At 46.2% G+C, this 19,695-nt stretch overlaps 1 protein-coding gene across 1 annotated transcript in view; it reads right to left on the minus strand.

Annotated features, from left to right (window-relative positions):
* SARM1 (sterile alpha and TIR motif containing 1) overlaps positions 1 to 19,695 on the minus strand; it is a 339,339-nt gene that overhangs the window by 42,782 nt on the left and 276,862 nt on the right. The window contains exon 9 of the mRNA XM_086954061.1: positions 9,321 to 9,442. Coding sequence (XP_086810187.1) covers positions 9,321 to 9,442 — 122 coding nt within the window. The remainder of the gene's footprint in view (positions 1 to 9,320; positions 9,443 to 19,695) is intronic.

Raw genomic sequence — 19,695 nt, forward strand, 5'->3', positions numbered from 1 at the left:
CAGCAGTTGCCATACGACAGAGTGAGGGAATAGTGTTATCACACAAACTGTTGGTGTTAGTTCCTCATGCAGTAGATGCTCTGCTAAACCAAACAAAGACCCAATACCTCACGAGTGCACGGTTAACAGGATATGAGCTGACACTTTTGGCGCCACATATTACACTGAAAAGATGCGCTACTTTGAACCCTGCCACTTTATTGCCCTACCCGGCCGAGGAGGGTCAGGAAGAAAAACATCATGATTGTGTTTTCCTGACCGAGGAACAGACAAAGGGTCGTGTCGATTTACAGGATGTCCCACTTCCAGATGTGGATGGGGAACTGTGGGTTGATGGATCGTGTTTAAGGCTGCCAGATGGTACGACTTCTGCAGCCTATGCGATCACGACACTTAAGACAGTGGTAGAAACAGCTAGGATACCACAAAAATCGGCTCAGGCAGCAGAGCTGATAGCCTTAACAAGAGCCTGCGAATTGAGTGCTGGTCTATGTGTGAACATATACACGGACAGCCGGTATGCCTTTGGAGTGGCACATGACTTCGGGCTACTCTGGAGAGAACGTGGGTTTTTGACATCACACGGAGAGCACATTATGCACGGAGAGCTAGTGCGTGATCTCCTAAATGCGTTGCTTGGCCCTAAGAAAGTAGCGATAGTAAAGTGCAGTGCCCACAAAAAGATCACGGATAAAGTGGGCCAAGGAAATGCCTTTGCAGACAGCATAGCAAGACAAACGGCTATGTCCCGAACTAGCTCCCCCATGTACGTGATACAGTCACAGGCTGAGCGATGGAGTGATGCTAGGGCAGAAATACTGGATATTCAAAAATCAGCTACTGAATCTGAACTTGCGGCATGGGCAGTAGATGGGGTACTAGATGACGAGGGTTGTTGGAGAAGCAAAGATATGGAGAAGTGGAAATTGCCTGCGGCTTACTTACAGGCGATGGTCCAGATGACACATGGACTGGCTCATATCGGAGCTCTTGCAATCACTCGGCTTTTAACACGAGTTTGGGAACATCCCGAGATTGCTAATACTGCAAAGAGAGTAGTGCAGACCTGCCTGGTATGTTTGCAACACAATCCTGGAAAAGGGACCCATACTCCGAAAGGGGGGTTCGTTCCACCTTCTGCACCATTTGAGGTACTCCAAATGGATTACATCCAACTCGAGCGCTGCAATAACCTGAAGTACGTCCTAGTGGTGGTATGTGCTTTTAGCAAATGGGTTGAGGCCTACCCCACGAAAGACAATACGGCTCTGACAACAGCTAAGGTGTTGCTTAAGGAATTCTTTCCTCGCTTTGGAGTTTGCAAATTTCTGTGGAGCGATAATGGGCCCCATTTTGTTGGAAAGATTGTGGAATATGTACTGAAGGGGTTAGGGATTCAGCAGAAGTTCCACGCTGTATTCCACCCTCAGTCAGCAGGTCTGGTCGAGCGGTATAATGCGACGTTGAAGCTTAAACTGGCCAAAATTGTGGCGTCTACATCGTTGAAGTGGCCTGATGCTTTGCCGCTAGCACTACTCTCTCTTAGATCAGTACCCCACTCACGAACTGGCCTTACGCCCTATGAGGTGGTGTTTGGACGCCCGATGAATATCTGGGGGGTGCCCAAGCCGCGATTAATACATGATGTGCCTTGCGTTATGATGAATGACTATCTGGCACGATTAACAAATGATTTGCTCTCTATTCATCAACAGGTTCGAGAAGCGCTCCCTGACAACTCTACTGGAGAGGGCCATGATCTCCGCCCTGGTGACCATGTGATGATTCGCTCGTTTGAGAGAGCAAGCAGTCTGGAGCCCAGGTGGAAGGGCCCCGAACAGGTCCTCCTTGCAACCCGCACCGCTGTACGAGTGACCAACAGGAAGCGGTGGGTGCATTCGACACATTGTCGCTGTGTCTCCCCGGATCTGGTGACTCCTGCTGTATTGACCGACTACAAAGAGATCTTGGAGAAAGAAAAGAGCCCAGCTGTGACGTCGGCCGAAGTTGAGGGAGCCTTCCCGGACCACACTGCTGCCGGACGAGAGCGCTACAACTTGCGTCCTCGATGAGAAGATTTTTTCTGTATTTTTAAGACTGGTTGGTTACCGCTCCAGGTTTGTGAAACGGAAACCGGGAATTCCAAGGAGGGGGATCAGTTCTGCCAGTGTAGCGACACCCGTCTTGGCCCGGAGAAGAAAACAACGGCTACCTCGGAGTTCAGCACCGTATTTTTCTTTTTTTTTAGGTATACACGCATGTGTATCTGAGACTTTGCGAACAATTTGTGCTATTTAAGACTTTGCACGAACATTTCTGAACTATGGCATCAATGGCTTCACGTGATAAGAAAGTATTGGGTGCCTTTCTTTTTGTTCTGACTATTGTGGTGATAGCTGTTATAGCCTGGGTAGTTGAACTTGTGGTGCCTGTACGTGAACATTTGCTGCCGACTACCCCGGCTCCGTCTGAACATTTTCATTTTACATTACCCTTTCATGAAGAACGTCATAGGCAAACGTATCTAAATAACAGCTTCATTCAGATTCTTCACCACACGCATAACATGACCAATACCTCAAACTGTTGGGTGTGTGGGATGTTGCCAGGGCGCCAAAAGAGAGGGGGCACCCCACTTATTCCACTCCTGTTTTCACATAATGGATCATGCAATGCCTGGTACACCCTCCTCTTTACTTTGAGATGGCCAACCAAAGGGGGGGTGCTTTTCCGTTTGAATAAAGTATGTTCCCATGACAAGGATGGGTTTCCACGGGCTGAGGGTACTCGATTTGAATGGGAAGAGTACAGGCCCGATAACGTGTCTGCCCCACGTGTGTACAGCAACCAGAGGAATATTAATGTATCAAGTGCACATGTCATTAATGTCATTGCCACAAAAGCCGATTTATGTATCAGAAATAAGGGTTCGATTGCAGTGGGGAAAAGCGAATGTAATACCACTCTCACTTTTGATAGCCCGAATGGCATCTCATTTGTTGCATCACGGAATACGTATTTTATTTGTGGAACGAAGGGTTACCATCAGCTTCCATTGGGGTGGTTGGGCACATGCTATGTATCGTTTGTACTACCTCCTGTATTTATTGCCCCACCAATGTATCACAATGATTACACGTTATATCATGACTTCGTCCTGAATGGGGTTAAGCGAACTGTTGTTCTGGATGACATTGACCAGACTGATACTGCCTTGCAACAGTATGTGGACTTTAATTTGGGACTATTCTCCTTTGTGGGGGCCGCTCTGAACAGCCGGAAAATTAGACGACTGACACGTGTTGTCGAGGCTGTAGCGAATGACACTGCTATTGCCCTGGGGAATATTACCGAGGAACTACAGATTTCCAGGATTGTTACGCTCCAAAACAGGATGGTGTTGGATGTCGTTTTGGCTGATCGTGGGGGGGCATGTAGAATTATCGGAAGCAGCTGTTGTGTATATGTTCCGGACAATTCTCCATCTGTTTATGATGCCATCTCCAAACTTCACAAGATTGCAGCTGAAATACACCCAGACAATGGAACTTGGACACTTTCGGGATGGTTCTGGTCCGTGCTTGCTACTTGGGGCTGGAAACTGTTGACGATTCTGTGTATACTTGTGGGAGCAATGTTTTTCATATGCCTATGTATTCAATGTGGCCCAGCCCTATGTTCTATGTGCCTATCAGCCTGCATACCATCAAGACGAGCTCTTGCTCATGACAAAATGATGTTTCATAAAGAAGTAACACAAATCATGTTAATAGATATCGAGGACGAACATCCTGATTATGTTCACTATGAGGTAGATTCAGCTAAACGCTAAAAGGGTCGTCTGTCGTAATTGGCCTGGCCGCGTTAGCGATTAGCTGAACCTACACGTTGTCCTCCTTAACTTGGCTATATACGAAAACGCCATCTTGAATACTGCGGCGGCCATCTTGGATCATAAGCGGCCTCGTGGCCGGCGTGCCCTTTAGTCCATTGTCCGTTTCACTGACCACTTCAGTCTGCCCAGCAACAGGCTATTTTTAGTATTGGTCAAGCTTGCACATGCGCAGTCCCCACTGACCAGTAAGCCTCAGGAATGTGCGCCAAACTGACCAGCGGAGTTGTGCCCCCTCCAATGAGCTGGCAGTATTCCAAAACATGACCATATATGTCCCTAAAATGTGTTCCAACTTGTGCCGCCTATCTTTTATTGCCCCAAAACTGTATATAAATTGGGGTCACACCGGTGTTCGGTGTGATACCTCTTGCATTACCGAAGGGTGCTGTTTGAGTGTACCACCACCCCATGGGGTCTTAATAAACTTGTTTTTGCCTTTTACAGTTTCCGTGCCAACAGTTCTTGAATGTAAGCGGGTTATCTTCGGAGCATGTAGGCCTTGGGAACCCTGATTTACTTCAGTGCCCTGGCACCGCTGGGCCTTAAATTAGCCCAGTCCTTCAAGGCTCCTTGATCTAAAGGCCCATTGGTTGGGTGGGACCTTTCTTACAGGTCTGTGGGGATGCTGTAGCTCCCAGGGTGTTGAGATTCTTCCACTACATTGTCTTAGGGGATCTCAATATCCATCTCGAGCAGGCTGAGGCTAAGGACTAATGTGATTTTTTGGATACTCTTCATTTGGTCCAACTGGACCAGCGGGTCAGTCTCCCTAACCCTCAGGCCGGCCACATAGTGGACCATTTGTACTAATTTCCCCATTTTGATCAGAGACCCATGCCCTGTTTCATGGTCTGACGATTTTGTGACCTACTTCTCGTGAGATGTGACGAATGCCGAATGCCGAGCCCTTAGCACATTCATTACGCAAACCTGCCTTTGGCAAAATTGCCCCTTGTGTATTTAACCAAGTTCTGGAAACATCTCGGGTGACCTTGAGGACAGTCTTGACGGCTTTAACAGCTGGGTCTCCAAGGCAGTTGACACACTCACCCTGCAGCGTTTTCCTAGATTGTCTAGGGAGTCCCCTTCTGGTTTAACCCTGAGTTGAACGCACTCAAACACTAATGTAAGATTCTTAAGCAATTGTGGCGCCGCAGTGATTATTGCCTCACAGCTAAGCGGAAGTTCAGAATCAAACAGAAAGTCTATTATGAGGCCATAACTTCCTCCAAAAGGCAATTCTATACAAACCGTATTGATGCTGCCAAAAACAACGCCAAAGAAATTTTAGCGATTGTTCAGAGCTTTACGTCTCCTTTGACTCAAGCTAGTGTGACGTCTTCCTCAGACACCTGGCGCGACACTCTCTCTAATTTCTTTTTGGATAAGATCCGCACTATTCAGGCAGCTTTTTTGCTCGGTGACAATGGGACCGTTGCAACTGTTTTGCCTTCACCTGCTGGCACTGAACATCTCTTGGATGCTTTTAAGCCGGTGGACTTGTCTGACTCTCTTAAAATTCTTAAAAGTTTAAAATCTGGTTCACCCTCTGACCCTTGACCTGCTAGATTGCTAGCAGCAGAGACGATTAATGTAGAGGTAAACACCATTATTAATTTGTCTCTCCAGACAGCCAGAGTCCGAGTTAACCTTGGGCGTAGTTTGCGTAGTCGCGCTACGCGAAGTGCACTTCGCACTAGGCAAGCTACGCATAGCTACACAAACTTCGTAGTGTGGTAGGGAAAATGCTGTTCGCACTGATTGCACAGTGCTGGATGCTTGTCCGCACTGTGCAATCATTGCAAACGCCATCTTGCTCAGTGCAAGCGGTCATTTTCTGCCGCTCAAGTAGATTTGTACTCGAACAGCAGTTTTCTCAACGCGGACTGGTAGTTTCTCATCGCGAGTAGTCGCGAGCATACGCAACCATTCACAATGAGAAACATGACCACCCCACGTTGAGAATCTTGCCAGGAGGTTAATTTTCCACGCTTGCGATCGGCAACTTGATGTTGCTAATCGCGAACGAGGAAAAAGTCTCGCCGGGATGTCATTTTGAGGACTGCAATCAAGCAAAAAATGCCCGCTATGCTACGCGTTTTTGCACTGTGCTACGTGCCATTCGCGTAGCATGTAGTTGCGCAAACTACGCAAGCATAGCGTAGTCCTACACCCAGGGTTAGTCCCAGTGGCCTGGAAGCAGGGCAGGATTTTTCCACTTTTAAAAAATCCGTCTCTAGACCCTCGCAACCCACAGTATCGGCTCATTTCCCTCTTACCTGGCTTGGCCAAAGTGTGTGAGAAGGTTGTGAACAAACAACTCACCATATATTCTATATCCGGCACAGTCAGGGTTCTGGGCTTTCCATAGCACCAAATCGGTCCTGGTGGAGGTCGAGGAGGCCATTAAGGAGTGTCTAGATGCCACCCGGAGGGCAGCATTAATTCTGCTTAACCTCTCGGTGGCGTTCAACGCAGTCCCACATTCTCTTCTTCTTTCACAACTCACTAGGATCGGTGTGTCAGGTACTGCCTGAATTTGGTTTAGATTGTTCTTAGAAGGTCGGGCCCAACAGATCGGGATTCCTCCGTCCACCTCCTCTCTACAGGCGGTGACTAAGGGAGTTCCCCAGTGGTCCACCCGTAGCCCTCTTGCCTTTAACATTTATGTGACACCTTTAGTCTATCTGTTCGAAAGTCTGGGACAAGGTGATGGCCTATGCCGATGACACCCATCTGCTATTTACTTGGTACGATAATGATGAGTCAGTCTCCTCGGTTCACCACTGCATCTCTTCCATTTTTAAATGGCGAGCGGCTGCCCAATTAAAGTGTAATGAGGAAAAGTCGGAGATTCTTCTCTTTGGAAAATTCCCTTCTAACTTCCGGGAATCTTTTTGGCATCCTGTGTTTGCCCTGCCCACCTCTGTAGGGAAGCCTGCAAAGAATTTGGGGGTGAGGTTTGACGAGAGCCTTTCCTTTTCAAACCATATCAAGAAGCTGGCCGGCAATTGTTTCGGTTTCCTCAAGATGCTGAGCAAGTTTTTCCCTCTCCTTCCACAGGCAGCGAGAGAAACAGTCACCTGTGCACTCATTCTGTCCCGGCTAGATTATGCCGATGCTCTTTATATTAGCATTCCGGGCTACTCGCGGAGAAGCTCCAGGTGGTCCAAAATGCGGCTGCCAGACTTCTTCTGGGTATCTCGGAAAGGAGCAGCGTGCAGCATCACCTGCACTCACTACACTGGCTTCCTGGGGCAGAGCAGGTGAAAATAAAATCATTGGTTTGGGCCCACCGTGCTCTACATGGCCTTGGCCCACTATCTACACAAACTGTTCTCTTTTTATGTGCCATCTAGACATTTGCGCTCTACGCCCCTTCGCCTTGCTCAGGTTCCCAGATTCAAATACCAGAGGCGAGGAGGCAGTTCATTGGTAAGGAAGGCCGCTGTAGCTTGGAATGCACTGCCCCTTGCCCTTCATAATATTCAGGAACCAGCAGTATTCAAGGAAAACTTGAAAACACATCTTGTCGCTTAAACGGACACCCTCTACCTTTTTGGCATCACGCCGGGACACTCGTGAGTATCCGCGCGCGCTACAAATTAAAATAACATAACATATGGGTTTTCAGAGGATGCATGTGGAGTGTGTTGACACATGTGGCGATAGCCACACTTGAAGCCTTTTTCTATTTGTAATATCCCCATACCTACTTAGAATAGAGGTTTGGAGAGAGAGACAGAGACAGCAGATGTGAATTGCATGATTACTTCAGGGCATTCCAGCCATCATTTGTACTGGATCAGACATTGGGGTGTGGAGATGAAAAGAAAGAGGGACAATGTAAAGCTTAGTCAGTGTTCCCTGCCCTTTCCTGACCCATCCTTCAATGGAAAAGCTACCCCTGAAACGTTCACAGGTAGTTAACTGGCGCAGCCTCTCATTCTTTGGCACCCTGGTTTTGGGTGTCTCTTAACAGGAGATTCTAAACTATACAACATCTTCCTGCTAGCACCTTGCAATAATGACTTTGGCTGAACCAATCTGAGTGAAATAAGCAAAACGGGCAGAACTGCCATGAATCAGTCTCAGAGCAAACTGTTGGAATACACAACTACTGTTTTCAACTTTATTATGATGATGGGGCAGAAACCTCTGGTGTCAAGATTTCTGCACCACTCCCAATAAGGAGTGAGTTCCGGGTGACTCGAGTGTGCCTGGTGCATGTGCTGTACAGTGAAAGTGTGCAAAGCTGGGGGGCGTTCCTGAAGATTTTCTAGGTTCAAAAGGGAAATCCCACAAAAATATGCTAGTGTCTAGAAGTAAGACTTTCCCAACAACTTAGGACCACAGTCAGAGTTGCACCGGAATGAACTGGGCCAAGGAAGGGAGGCTAATGCTCACAGATGAGGGCAACAGATGTCGTCACACTCACCATTGCAACTGGAGTGGGTTTCTAGATTTATCTGGACCAGAGGAAGATCCCGATGAGCAAGATTCCCCTGACAACCAGCAGCACCACTGCCACACAGCTGCACCGCTACTGGTACTGACAATGCCTACAGTCCCCTGACCAGCGCATGCTGGTGTGTCTACCTCGAATCACAGCCAACATCAGTTTGGCTGAGGAGAAGAAGCAAGTCTAGTCCCACTCAGTGGGTCTTGCAAGGCTCACACCTCCTCAAGCTGTGAGGTTCACAACAAACTGCAGGCCTGGTCTGTGTAAACTAAAACTAAAGACAGAAAGGTTCTGAAACTATGACCCAAAAGGGGAATGAGCGAATAGGGGAACACTCATTTATTTTTGGGTATTGGAAACAAGAAGACAGGAGTCAGTAGGGTGAACTGAGCAACAAGATTAATTATAAGGACAATCCCCCTGAAACTCCCCTTGAAGGGCTAAGGGCCATGGGCATTACCTCATAAGACCTATCCATTAGGTCATTTGTATTGGTACCAGTGATTTTAACCATTATGAAAGGCTCAGTGGTAGAATTTACATCAGCCAATGTATCCTCACTGCTACAGTGAACTTCCTCCCACAAGTTCTATGGATATGGTCTCAACCTTCAAAAAATACCCTTCTAAGTCTCAACCTTCAGTGAACAGAACAGCAAACGTGCAATACAGTAAATCCCAAAACTTGCAGACAATTTCCTGCCACAGCTGCAGGCCTTTGACCCCTTCTGCTCCACACACCCTTTATTTCCTATATACTACTCCCACCAGAATTTAATACATCCCTTCTCATTTACCTTCTATCATGAATCCCACTCCGTTTTGTCAGTGAAACCCCGAATCATTAATAAGTTCTCCTCACCACCCTGCCACTCTCTGTATGTGAATGATTCCCAATCCTGACCTATCAGAAGTCAATAGTGTACACATAGCATGCACTTTAAAAATTTCACAGCATACACACTTAATGCCATTGAACTTTAGAACGGCCCTCATGTCTTCTGGGAGACTCAGCGGATCCGGCCACTCAAAATTGTCAGTCACAGGAACAATATTCTTCCCACATTTCAAGGCAGTGGCAATTTCCTGAAAAAGATTTAAAAAACATGATACTGTTATTTGTTATGGTATGTGCTATAGCGTAAAAGTAAACCAAGAGGGCATCCTGGTGCAGAAGCAGGCGCTGATGGGCCAAGCCATGGTCGGGTCTAGGTGAAGAGCCAGCTCTCAGTTACTTGCTAAATTCAAGAATTGAAGAGGTGGCTCTGTGGGAGCGGATCAGATCAGGATTTCACATTTCCTTTGCACGATCATTAATGTCTCTCTCCAGAGCAATCCTACCTCCCACCTCCCGGATTCCAATTTCCAACCAATTGAAATCATATGTTCACTAATCCAAACAAGGGCTAGCTTCAAATCCCAAAAAATATAGCAGTCTCATCGTTCTTACAACATATACAGTAACCCCTTGGGACTTGGTCCAGAGAAGAGCACCCCCTGTCACTAAACTTGGAAATGTATCTTCCTTGGTCTCACTAGCCTGATGGTCAAATCACTGACAAATGAACTCAAACACGGGCAAAGCCTAAAAACCTGTATGCACATTCAAACCCTGGAAAAGGCCTGTATACCCCCCTCAACCAATGGCGTGGGCACAAAACCCTGGCACATTGTATATGCTACCATAAGCATTTACAGACCGATGCATGTCTGACCGAGTATAGATGCCACCAGCACAGGAAGACATCCACAAGCTTTGGCCCTGTGAATGCGATCTCTGGGTCTCTAGCTTGAATTGCATCAAGGCTGTCTCAGCCATTTGCCCTTCCAAGTTTGATAACTGAGTACCATGAAATTGAGTAATGTCAAAACGCATTACTTACTGATCCTAGAAAAAGAAAAACAGCAGTATTATGTCCTGTTTGAACATACTTCATGATTTTCTGTTATTATTAAGCAATGAATTACCTACACTCTTACACATGCAATGATCTGTCAGACAAAACTCTAGAAAGACAAATACAAGGTATGCAATCCATGACAACGGACAGACATTAACACACTTAACACAGGTTACACTCCCACAAGTATCTCCCACAAGAATCAGTACATTGTGTACATCCCTCGAGTACTGCCAGGCTCAAAAACACTGGCACATTTTATAAATTCAATCAAACATTGGCAGACGTCCACAATCTCTAATAAGCGGTATAAAAGCTCTGAAGCAGTGGACAAACCTTCAGATGTCTTGACACAAGGTATTTATTCCCTCAATAATTAGCAGAGGCTGGCAAGATCTGACTTAGGGTACACCCTATCAAACAAATACATGGCTCCTTTCAATATTTCATATACATAAATATATGTTACAATATATACAAGAGGTAGTGGTGGCATAAATGGTAGCACATCGATTCCAAGCAACATATGTATTTATAGTTATCTGTAGAAGATTACCAGTGTTGGTGCCCCTCAAGGTAACAGAAAGACACCCCTCTACCACGGATGTCACTACACAGAAGTTCAGCCGAACTCCCGTGCTAGGCTAAACAGAACAACTTTACCTCGGCACTCTCAAATTTCACAGCTCTATTCATGAATAGTAAAACATATTGATTCATTAAAAACCCAATGTGGCAGCTCACAGGAAAACCAGTCTAGAAAATCAATTCTGCAAAACTTCTACTTATTTCTCAATGACAACATTGTCACTCTGCTTCAGCCGAGTCCTCCAAAAATTGTAAAAAAAAATGGGGCAGGGTAGGAATACCCTAACCACCAAACCTTGGTCATGGGGTCCCTGAGGGACCCTACCAGTGCAAAGAGCATTTAAAAAAAAACATTTTGCTTCGTTATTGTGAAAATGCATGAATTTGCAGCAAATATTGAAAAAAAAAACAAGGGAGGTGATCTGGGCTCGTGTTTAATCAAGCCCCCAGATAGGCCAGGCTTAGGGGACATGTCAGTGTTTATAAAAATAAAAACAGGAGGGGCTGCATGTGGGCCCCCTCCTACAGCCTTTAAGACCCGGAGACCAACACCTTCCCGAGGCTACATAAACATATTAGGGGGACCGCGTGGACCCCCCGCCCTCAGGCCCTGGAGACCACCATTTCCCCGGGGTTGTATTTTTGAAAAAAGGAGGGGCGCCCAGGGACCTTCCTCATCGGAGACCACCACCTCCCACGGCTCAATAAATCAAAATGAAGGGGGTCCAGGCGAACCCCCGGCCCTGGGGACAAAAACCTCCCTGGGGCCAATTGCTTTTGAAAAAGAGCAAGGAGGACTCTCAGTCCCCCTACGGGACCATATACGGTGTCGGAGAACACCACTTTTACAGAGCTGGCCCGTAAACAACAAAGGAAGGGATCCGCACCGCCCACCTCCTGAACCCATATATGGCCCTAGGGACCACCGCCCCCAGGGCTGGCTCCTGCTAAGGCCCGGGGTGCCCACCCCCGGGACATATCGGTTTACTTTTGCTTGGTGGGAACTTTGACAGCTCTTAACAGCTGATTCTCCTGAGGCACAGCCGGGAGCAGGGCATAGACTGTTTTTAAAAACCCTATTTGTGTAATACTTGTGATTTTAACTCTGTACCTGCACTGAATCCTTCGCTCAGCAGACCGAATGCTGACGCGGGCGGGGACTTCCTGGTGAACCGACGTGATTGGCCGGTCTCCAGAGGCACGTCCACCTACCATAGCCACGCCTCGTATCTTTTAAAATCCTATTCCTATAAAGTTTGTGTCCTTACCGGAAGCGCAGTGGACGAGCGCAGCGGGCGCGACGATTGCGCGCCGAAGGCACGCTTAAGGCAAGCTCGTCTGCGCTCGTCCGCGCCGAGACCGGGCCAAGGGCATCCCCCCCTGGTCGTTCAACTCCAGAACCTGGGGTACTCAGATATAGCAGGGAAACACTTATGCTACTGAATCCACTGGCAGACATAGCAGACTGCCCACGCTTAGCCCCTAACATTATACATGAGGACAAAAATTTATGTGCCAACTGCCGAGGACGGCTACCAAACATTAATCCCCTCCTCCCCAAATCTCTTTTGAAACCCTATTCAATCTCGGACAATACTCATCTCCCGCTAACCAATGCGGGACCTAAGCATAGTATTACGGGAAAATTAATTAGCGGACTACTAAATGTCAGATCCCTCCCGAAACATGCTACTGAAATACAGTTACTGATTGAGTCCAATAATTTAGACATTTTATTCCTAACCGAGACATGGATGGCTGCGGGATTAGAATCTGAGCTAGGGCCAGCATGTCCAGCAGGATATAAGATAATTCATAAACCCAGGAATATAGGACGAGGAGGAGGTTTAGGGATCATTTTCAAGGAGGAGCTTAACATTACAACCCTGGACGTCGACGCAGTTTCATGCGCTGAAATCCTTGGTGTCTCGATTAAACATGACTCTGAACACTGACTTACAGGCCTAATCTGCTATAGGGCACCGGGGCATTTTAATGCCTCACAACAGCAGGAATTGATCGCTGTTATTAATAATATATCAATCTCTCATAGCAGGCTGTTGGTATTGGGAGACTTTAACATATGGGACAATGACCAACTACGTACAGCCTTGTATAATATCACGCAATCTTGTCACAATCTGGGGCTGAAACAGTGGATAACTACCCCCACACATATACAAGGTAACACACTGGACTTAATATTCGCGGCGGAAGATCTAATGACCATGAATACAATTCTTCCAGTAAGTTGGTCAGACCATCATCTCCTTCTTTTTAATATCCACACCCTGACTAACACAGGACCCACAAGTGTACAGACCAGAACCCACATTGGTCATGATTGGAAGGGCCTGTTGAAAAGGAAAGAGGACGGAAAGTTTGACTTTCGTCATATTGGGACCTCTTTCAAATCGGAGAGCGATGTCACTACAATCTAGCTCTCATTATGTAATGAGATAACTAAGAAACTTGATGACACTATACCTCTGAAAACAATAAGAAAAAGAGGAAAACCCTCCGCACCCTGGTACACGGACAAACTGAAAGAATTGAAAAACACCTGCAAAAAGGCAGAGAAGCTCTGGAGAAAAAATTACTCGGAACAGGAGAAAGTGATGTGGAGGCTTACCATCGTACAATATAAGAAGGAAATTATTAGAGCCAAAGCAAGTCACTTCGCAGACCTAATTCTCAAATTCTCAAAAGCTCTAATAAGTCTTGCGACACCTTCAAGATCATCAGAGAGCTATCTCATCCTGCTTGCGCTGACAGTCAAATCAAGCCCTCACAAGAATTATGCGACGGCTTAGCATTATTCTTTCAGGAAAAAATTTGTAAAATTGTCGAGGGATTGAAAAGTAATTCTATTCCCACAATGCAGGACAATAGCTATCAAGAGAACAGAGATAGGAAGGTGGAAAATACTAGAGGCCCTTCTCCAAACCCCATCTTGGAACATTTTGAGGTCCCTACAGAACAAGAATTTTTAAGAATAGCCCTTAACACGTCATCAGGATCCCCTCTAGACCCTCTACCCCATAGAATAGTTAAGAATTTTGGAGATTAAATCTTTCCAGTGTTGCATCAGTTATGCAACCAATGTCTCCACGCAGGCTCCGTACCTAAAGACTGGAAATTGGCAGTGGTCACCCCACTACTAAAGAAACCAAATCTGGACCCAAACTGACAAAAGAACTACCGACCTATATCGCTCCTACCATACCCGATAAAGATCATAGAGCGATGGGTCAGTAGATCCCTAGCCCTCTTCCTAGAGACCAACAACATCCTGGAAGAGGAGCAATTTGGTTTCAGACCAGTTCATGGAACTGAATCAGCCTTGCTGAAAGTTCTGGATGACCTACGAATGAGGGCGGACAGGGGAGAATCAGCAATCCTAATTTTGCTGGACCTGTCCGCCGCATTTGATACGGTGAGCCACGACATCCTGATAAAAAGACTGAAGAACATTGGAGTCGGAGGAGTCGCGCTTGACTGGTTCCGTTCCTACCTGACGGATAGATGGCAGGCAGTAGCTATCCCCCCATATCAATCTGAGTTTGCCAATGTTCCACATGGGGTCCCACAGGGGTCTGCAATCAGCCCTATAATCTTCAACATATATATGCAACCCCTGATGAGTATCATCAAAAGTCACGGCATTAGCGTGACTAATTACGCTGATGATACACAGCTGATGATCTCTCTTGATGGAGCCCATGCAGACTCTCTTGAGACCTTCCACACCTGCATGCTGGAAATGTCACTTTAGTTAAACCAGAATTCACTTCAATTTAACAGTGACAAGACTGAAATATTGCACTGTACGGTAGGAAGAATTCCCAAAAGTTTGCCTACAGACTTCTGGCCTCGGCTGTTAGGAGACTCGCCTACCCCAGTGAAATCAGTTAGGAATCTCGGAGTTACTATTAACAACAGTCTGAGCCTAGAGACCAACGTTAACAAGCAGGTCAGCAGCTGCCTTGCCTTATTGCGAGGACTGCGAAAGCTGCTTCCTCTCCTGCCTACACAGGTCAGAGCCAACATAGTCAGGAGCACCATCCTCAGCCGCCTGGATTACTGCAACGTCCTTTTACTGGAATCCCCTGCCTATCTTATTTCCAGACTTCAAAGTATCCAGGCGGCTGAAGCTAAATTGGCACTCTATCGAGAACGAAGATCCTCCACCACTCTCGCACCTGCCGACCTTCATTGGCTGCCTATACACCAGAGGATTTGTTTCAAATCCCTATGTATTGTCTTCAGGGCAGTTCATGGGCTAGGCCCTTGACCACTCCAAAATAAACTCAACTGGTATGAGCCTACCCGGTCTCTCCGATCCTCATCCTTAAACCTTATCAGCATACCCAGGATTAAGAAAGCCACCTGTGGTGGAAGAGCTTTTAGTACAGCTGCAGCTCATTTGTGGAACAATCTTCCTACTGACATCAGGAAAACAAACAAACTGATGGCCTTTCGGAAAAAGGTTAAAACATGTCTCTTCTCAAAAATCTAATTGTTTAGAACCTTAGACAACTGCCCTCTCCTGTTACACAGGTCTTTCAGCTATATGTACTCAGCACCAGGATGCCCGTGGGGTTGCAGAGCGCTCTACAAATGCTTAAATAAATAAATTGCCAAGCAAAAGCAAACACTCTGATTCCAGCAAGCGGGAGTTGTCAAACAGCTCCTGCTTGCCAGAAGAGGAGTTTTCATCTCTTTCCCTGCCTGCAGACATGCAGGCAGCAAAAGGGATTAAACTGTTGCTCTCGCATGCAGGGATTTGCAGTTCCAGCAGCTCCCTGAGTGCAACAGCAATGTCCTCTCTCACAGGGGCCACAGAGCCAGCTAGGACCGCAGGGGCCTTGAGGCTCCTTCCTTATTCCCCATCCTGCACACTGGGTGCCCTGGGTTTACTCTAGGGGACCCAGGAGACATGGCTGGGCTAGGGAGAGGGGTCATGCAGTCCCACTTCCCCATTGGGCCCTGGGGTCCCAAGGGCCAAAATCGGCCAGGGAAGGGGGCTGTGCAGCCTCCTTTCCCCATTAAGTTTTTGCAGGACTATTTTGGCCCTAAAGCTCATTTCACAGAAATTAAACCTCAATGTGAGGGAGGCACTTACAAATATAAACAAAGCAGGTGCCTTCATTAAAACTCCACTTCTGTAAAGGATAAATCATTCTAACTCCTGGGTATGGCAAAGGAAAAGCAAGCGTGTTTTGTCGACTATTCCATATTGAAAAATAATATGAAATCTTTTGTGAAGGTGACTGCATTGCTGATCTATAGGAGCGCAATCTGTATGTGACTGTGACGAGTAGGTTCTTTGTTGTCCTGTCCTGGTGAGAGCAGAGTCCATGGTTTTTCCTATGTAAATGTGCAAATCACTTGGAAGCTTTGCCTGTTTGGCCGGCCCACCTTAGTAGTATGCAAAGGTCTTCCTGCCTTTAGGCAGGATGATGAACAGCTTAACAATCACCCCCAGCACGTTTCCCACTGATTTTGGTGAGGGGTTCTTGATGCTAGGGAATATTACAACATCTCCACCAAACAAAGAAGCACTTACTTCCTATAGTTAAGAAGAAAGACCCTTGTTTGGTGACAATTTATCTCTTTATAGTTTTTTTGTCTTCTCTATAGGAGGATTGATGTTATCACATATATCTGGCTAAAGATGCACCAGGAACAATCAGAATGCCAAAACGCCCACAGGGTCACTGGTGACATTTCCTCATGCTCCATTACGCAGCTGTAGTGTAGCATACGTACTGGACATTTACACAAGGAGGTAGCACTTAGTAATTAACCAGTCGAAAGTACTCCACTTGGGTAGGTATTTTGTGCAAAATTGTGGACTCTTGTTAGATAACAGGGCACATGAGGTTCCTTTGTGTCTGAGTCAATCACACAGCTACCGACATACCCATACAGAAATTTAGATATCCACTCAAAACTCTGGCCGTCACACACCTACTGACAGACCCACTCAGACACTGATACACCCACTTAGACACTCACACACCCACTCACAGATACACTCAGACACTCACTTAGACACTCAAGCACCCACTCAGACATTCATGCATCTACTCATAGACCCATACAGGCACTCACAAACCCTTTCAGAGATTCATACACCCACTCACAGACCCACACAGCACTCAATGATCCACTCAGAGACTCACTCTTCCACTCACACTGCAACTCAGAGACTAAAGCACACACTCACAGACACTCATGCACTTACTCACAGACTGACTCACACACTCATGGAGGCAGTCACAATCCCACTCAGACACTCTCACACCCACTCACAGACCCACTCAGACACTCACGCACCCAGTGAGACACTTCTGCAATCACAGCCAGAACTACACAGGCACTCACAAACCCACTCAAACATCTATTGAGACTAGGCCTGGGCGTAGGACTACGTAAGCTTGCGTTGTTTGCGCAACTACGCGCTACGCAAATTGCACGTAGCACAGTGCAAAAATGCATTTCATAGCGGGCATTTTTTGCTTGCTCGTGGTCCTCAACGTCAAGTTGGCGACCGCGAGGGTGCAAAATAACATCCTGGCGAGACTTTTTCCATGTTCGCGATCAGCAACATCAAGTTGTAGATTGCGAGCTTAGGAAATAAAACTCCCAGCGAGATTCTCAACGCGGGGAGGTCAGGTTTCTCATTGCGAGTGATCGCGTAAGCTCGCGACCGCTCGCGGTGTGAAACTACCAGTCCGCGTTGAAAACACTGCCGCTCCAGTACAAATCTACTCGAGCGGCAGAAAATGACTGCTTACACTGTGCAAGATGCGGTGTGCATTGATTGCACAGTGCGGACAAGCATCCGGCATTGTGCAATCAGTGCGAACAGCATTTTGCACAGTGCACTGCGCAGTTCACATAGCTACGCGTTGCTTGCGTAGTGCACTTCGCGTAGCTACACATAGCGCTACTATGCAAACTACGCCCAGGGTTAATTGACTATACTCATGCAGTCACACACTCATTCTCAAAGGTTACAGTTTACAATTAGGAAATAGAATTAAAAAAAAACTTACAAATTGATTTAGAAACCAAAGATTACAGGGATGTTAAAGTTAGGCTCAGATTTCACTTGTACAAAACCATAGACATTCAGCAGTTACAGTTACGTGAGCTACCTATAACTTATGCCCTGCAATGCACCGCTTATGACCTCACTTATTACATCACTCATGACATGGCTAGTGACATCCCTAAAGACATCTCAAATGACATCACTGATGATATCATCCACAGAACCACTAACACACCCATTCACAAACACAGACAAGTACTTGCACAACCATTCACTCATCCATAGAACCACTCACACACCCACTCACTTATACAGCAACTCACAAAACCATTTACTCAACCATACAGCTTCTCATACAAGCAGTTACTCTTCCATACACCTGCTCACACAGACACACACACACCATACAACCACTCACATACCTACTTATTCATCTATACAGCCACTCACACACCCAGTTACTAATCCATACAGCTTCTTTAAACAGCAACTCACTCACCCATGCATGCACTCACACACCCACTCATTTTGTCATACAGCCACTAAGACACCAGCTCACTCACCCATACAGCTACTTACACAGCCACTCACCCTCCAATATAGCCATTCAAACACAAACTCACTTACACAAACACCCACTCAAACAGCAATTTACACATCCAGTCAATCACTCATACAACCATTCAGACAACCCACTCACTCACCCATAAAGTAACTCACACACCCACCCATACAGCCACTCATACAGCCACTTACGCACCCATACAGCCACTCACACAGCTACTCACTCACCCATACAGCTACTCATCCACCCACTTAGTCACCTACACAGCCACTCGCACACCTATTCACACACCCACTCAGACAATCAGTTACACAGTCATGCAGCCACTGTCATAATATAGGTTAGAAGTAGTATCACTCCTTACTAGTATACTAATTAAAATGTAGTAGCTAAGTATATATGTTTAACAATCATAAACTCTCAGAAAACACTTACACTCACTGGATGATGTCATCAGTGATATCATTTGAGATGTCATCAGTGATGTCACTGACCATGTCATGAGTGATGTGAGGTCATAAGCAGTGCATTGCATGGACGGAAGTAATAGTTAGCTAAGGTAACTATAACTGCTGATTTGCTATAGTTTTGTACGAGTGAAATCAGAGCCTAACTATAACGTACTTATAGCCTTTATTTTTTTCAGTGAATGTAAATATATATATATATGAAAAAAGTACTTAAGTTAAATATGAAACTGCAAATAAGATTCATTAAGATCAGTTGGGGGAGTGGGAGGAATATGAATATTTAAGATAGCAAATTCCCCAAACTACCAGCTTTGTACCTGTTACCCAAGTTGCATAAAGACAGTGAAAATCCCCCTGGTAGACCAATAGTTTTGTCTAGAGGCAGCTGTTTTGAAAATACATCACATTATGTTGACCACTATCTAAAGCCATTAGTCCAAAACCTACCGTCCTTTGTTAAAGATACGGGTGACTTCCTGCGACAGATTAAAGATGTTGAGTGGAATGAAAACGTTTCATTAATGTGTTAACAAACAGTCTGTACACTTGCATTACACACGAGTTAGGCATAAAAGCATTCCATCATTTTCTGAGGAATAGGTCAATATCAGATCTATTCCATACTGAGATGTTGGTTGATATGATGCACACGTTTAACCCAAAATGTCTTTATTTTTGATGGACAGATATATAGGCAAATACTGGGAACTGCAATGGGCACCTTCTTCGCCCCCAGTTTAGCAGGACTGTAC

The sequence above is a fragment of the Lissotriton vulgaris genome, chromosome 2_1 (assembly GCF_964263255.1).
Source record: "Lissotriton vulgaris chromosome 2_1, aLisVul1.2, whole genome shotgun sequence".
NCBI lineage: Eukaryota > Metazoa > Chordata > Amphibia > Caudata > Salamandridae > Lissotriton > Lissotriton vulgaris.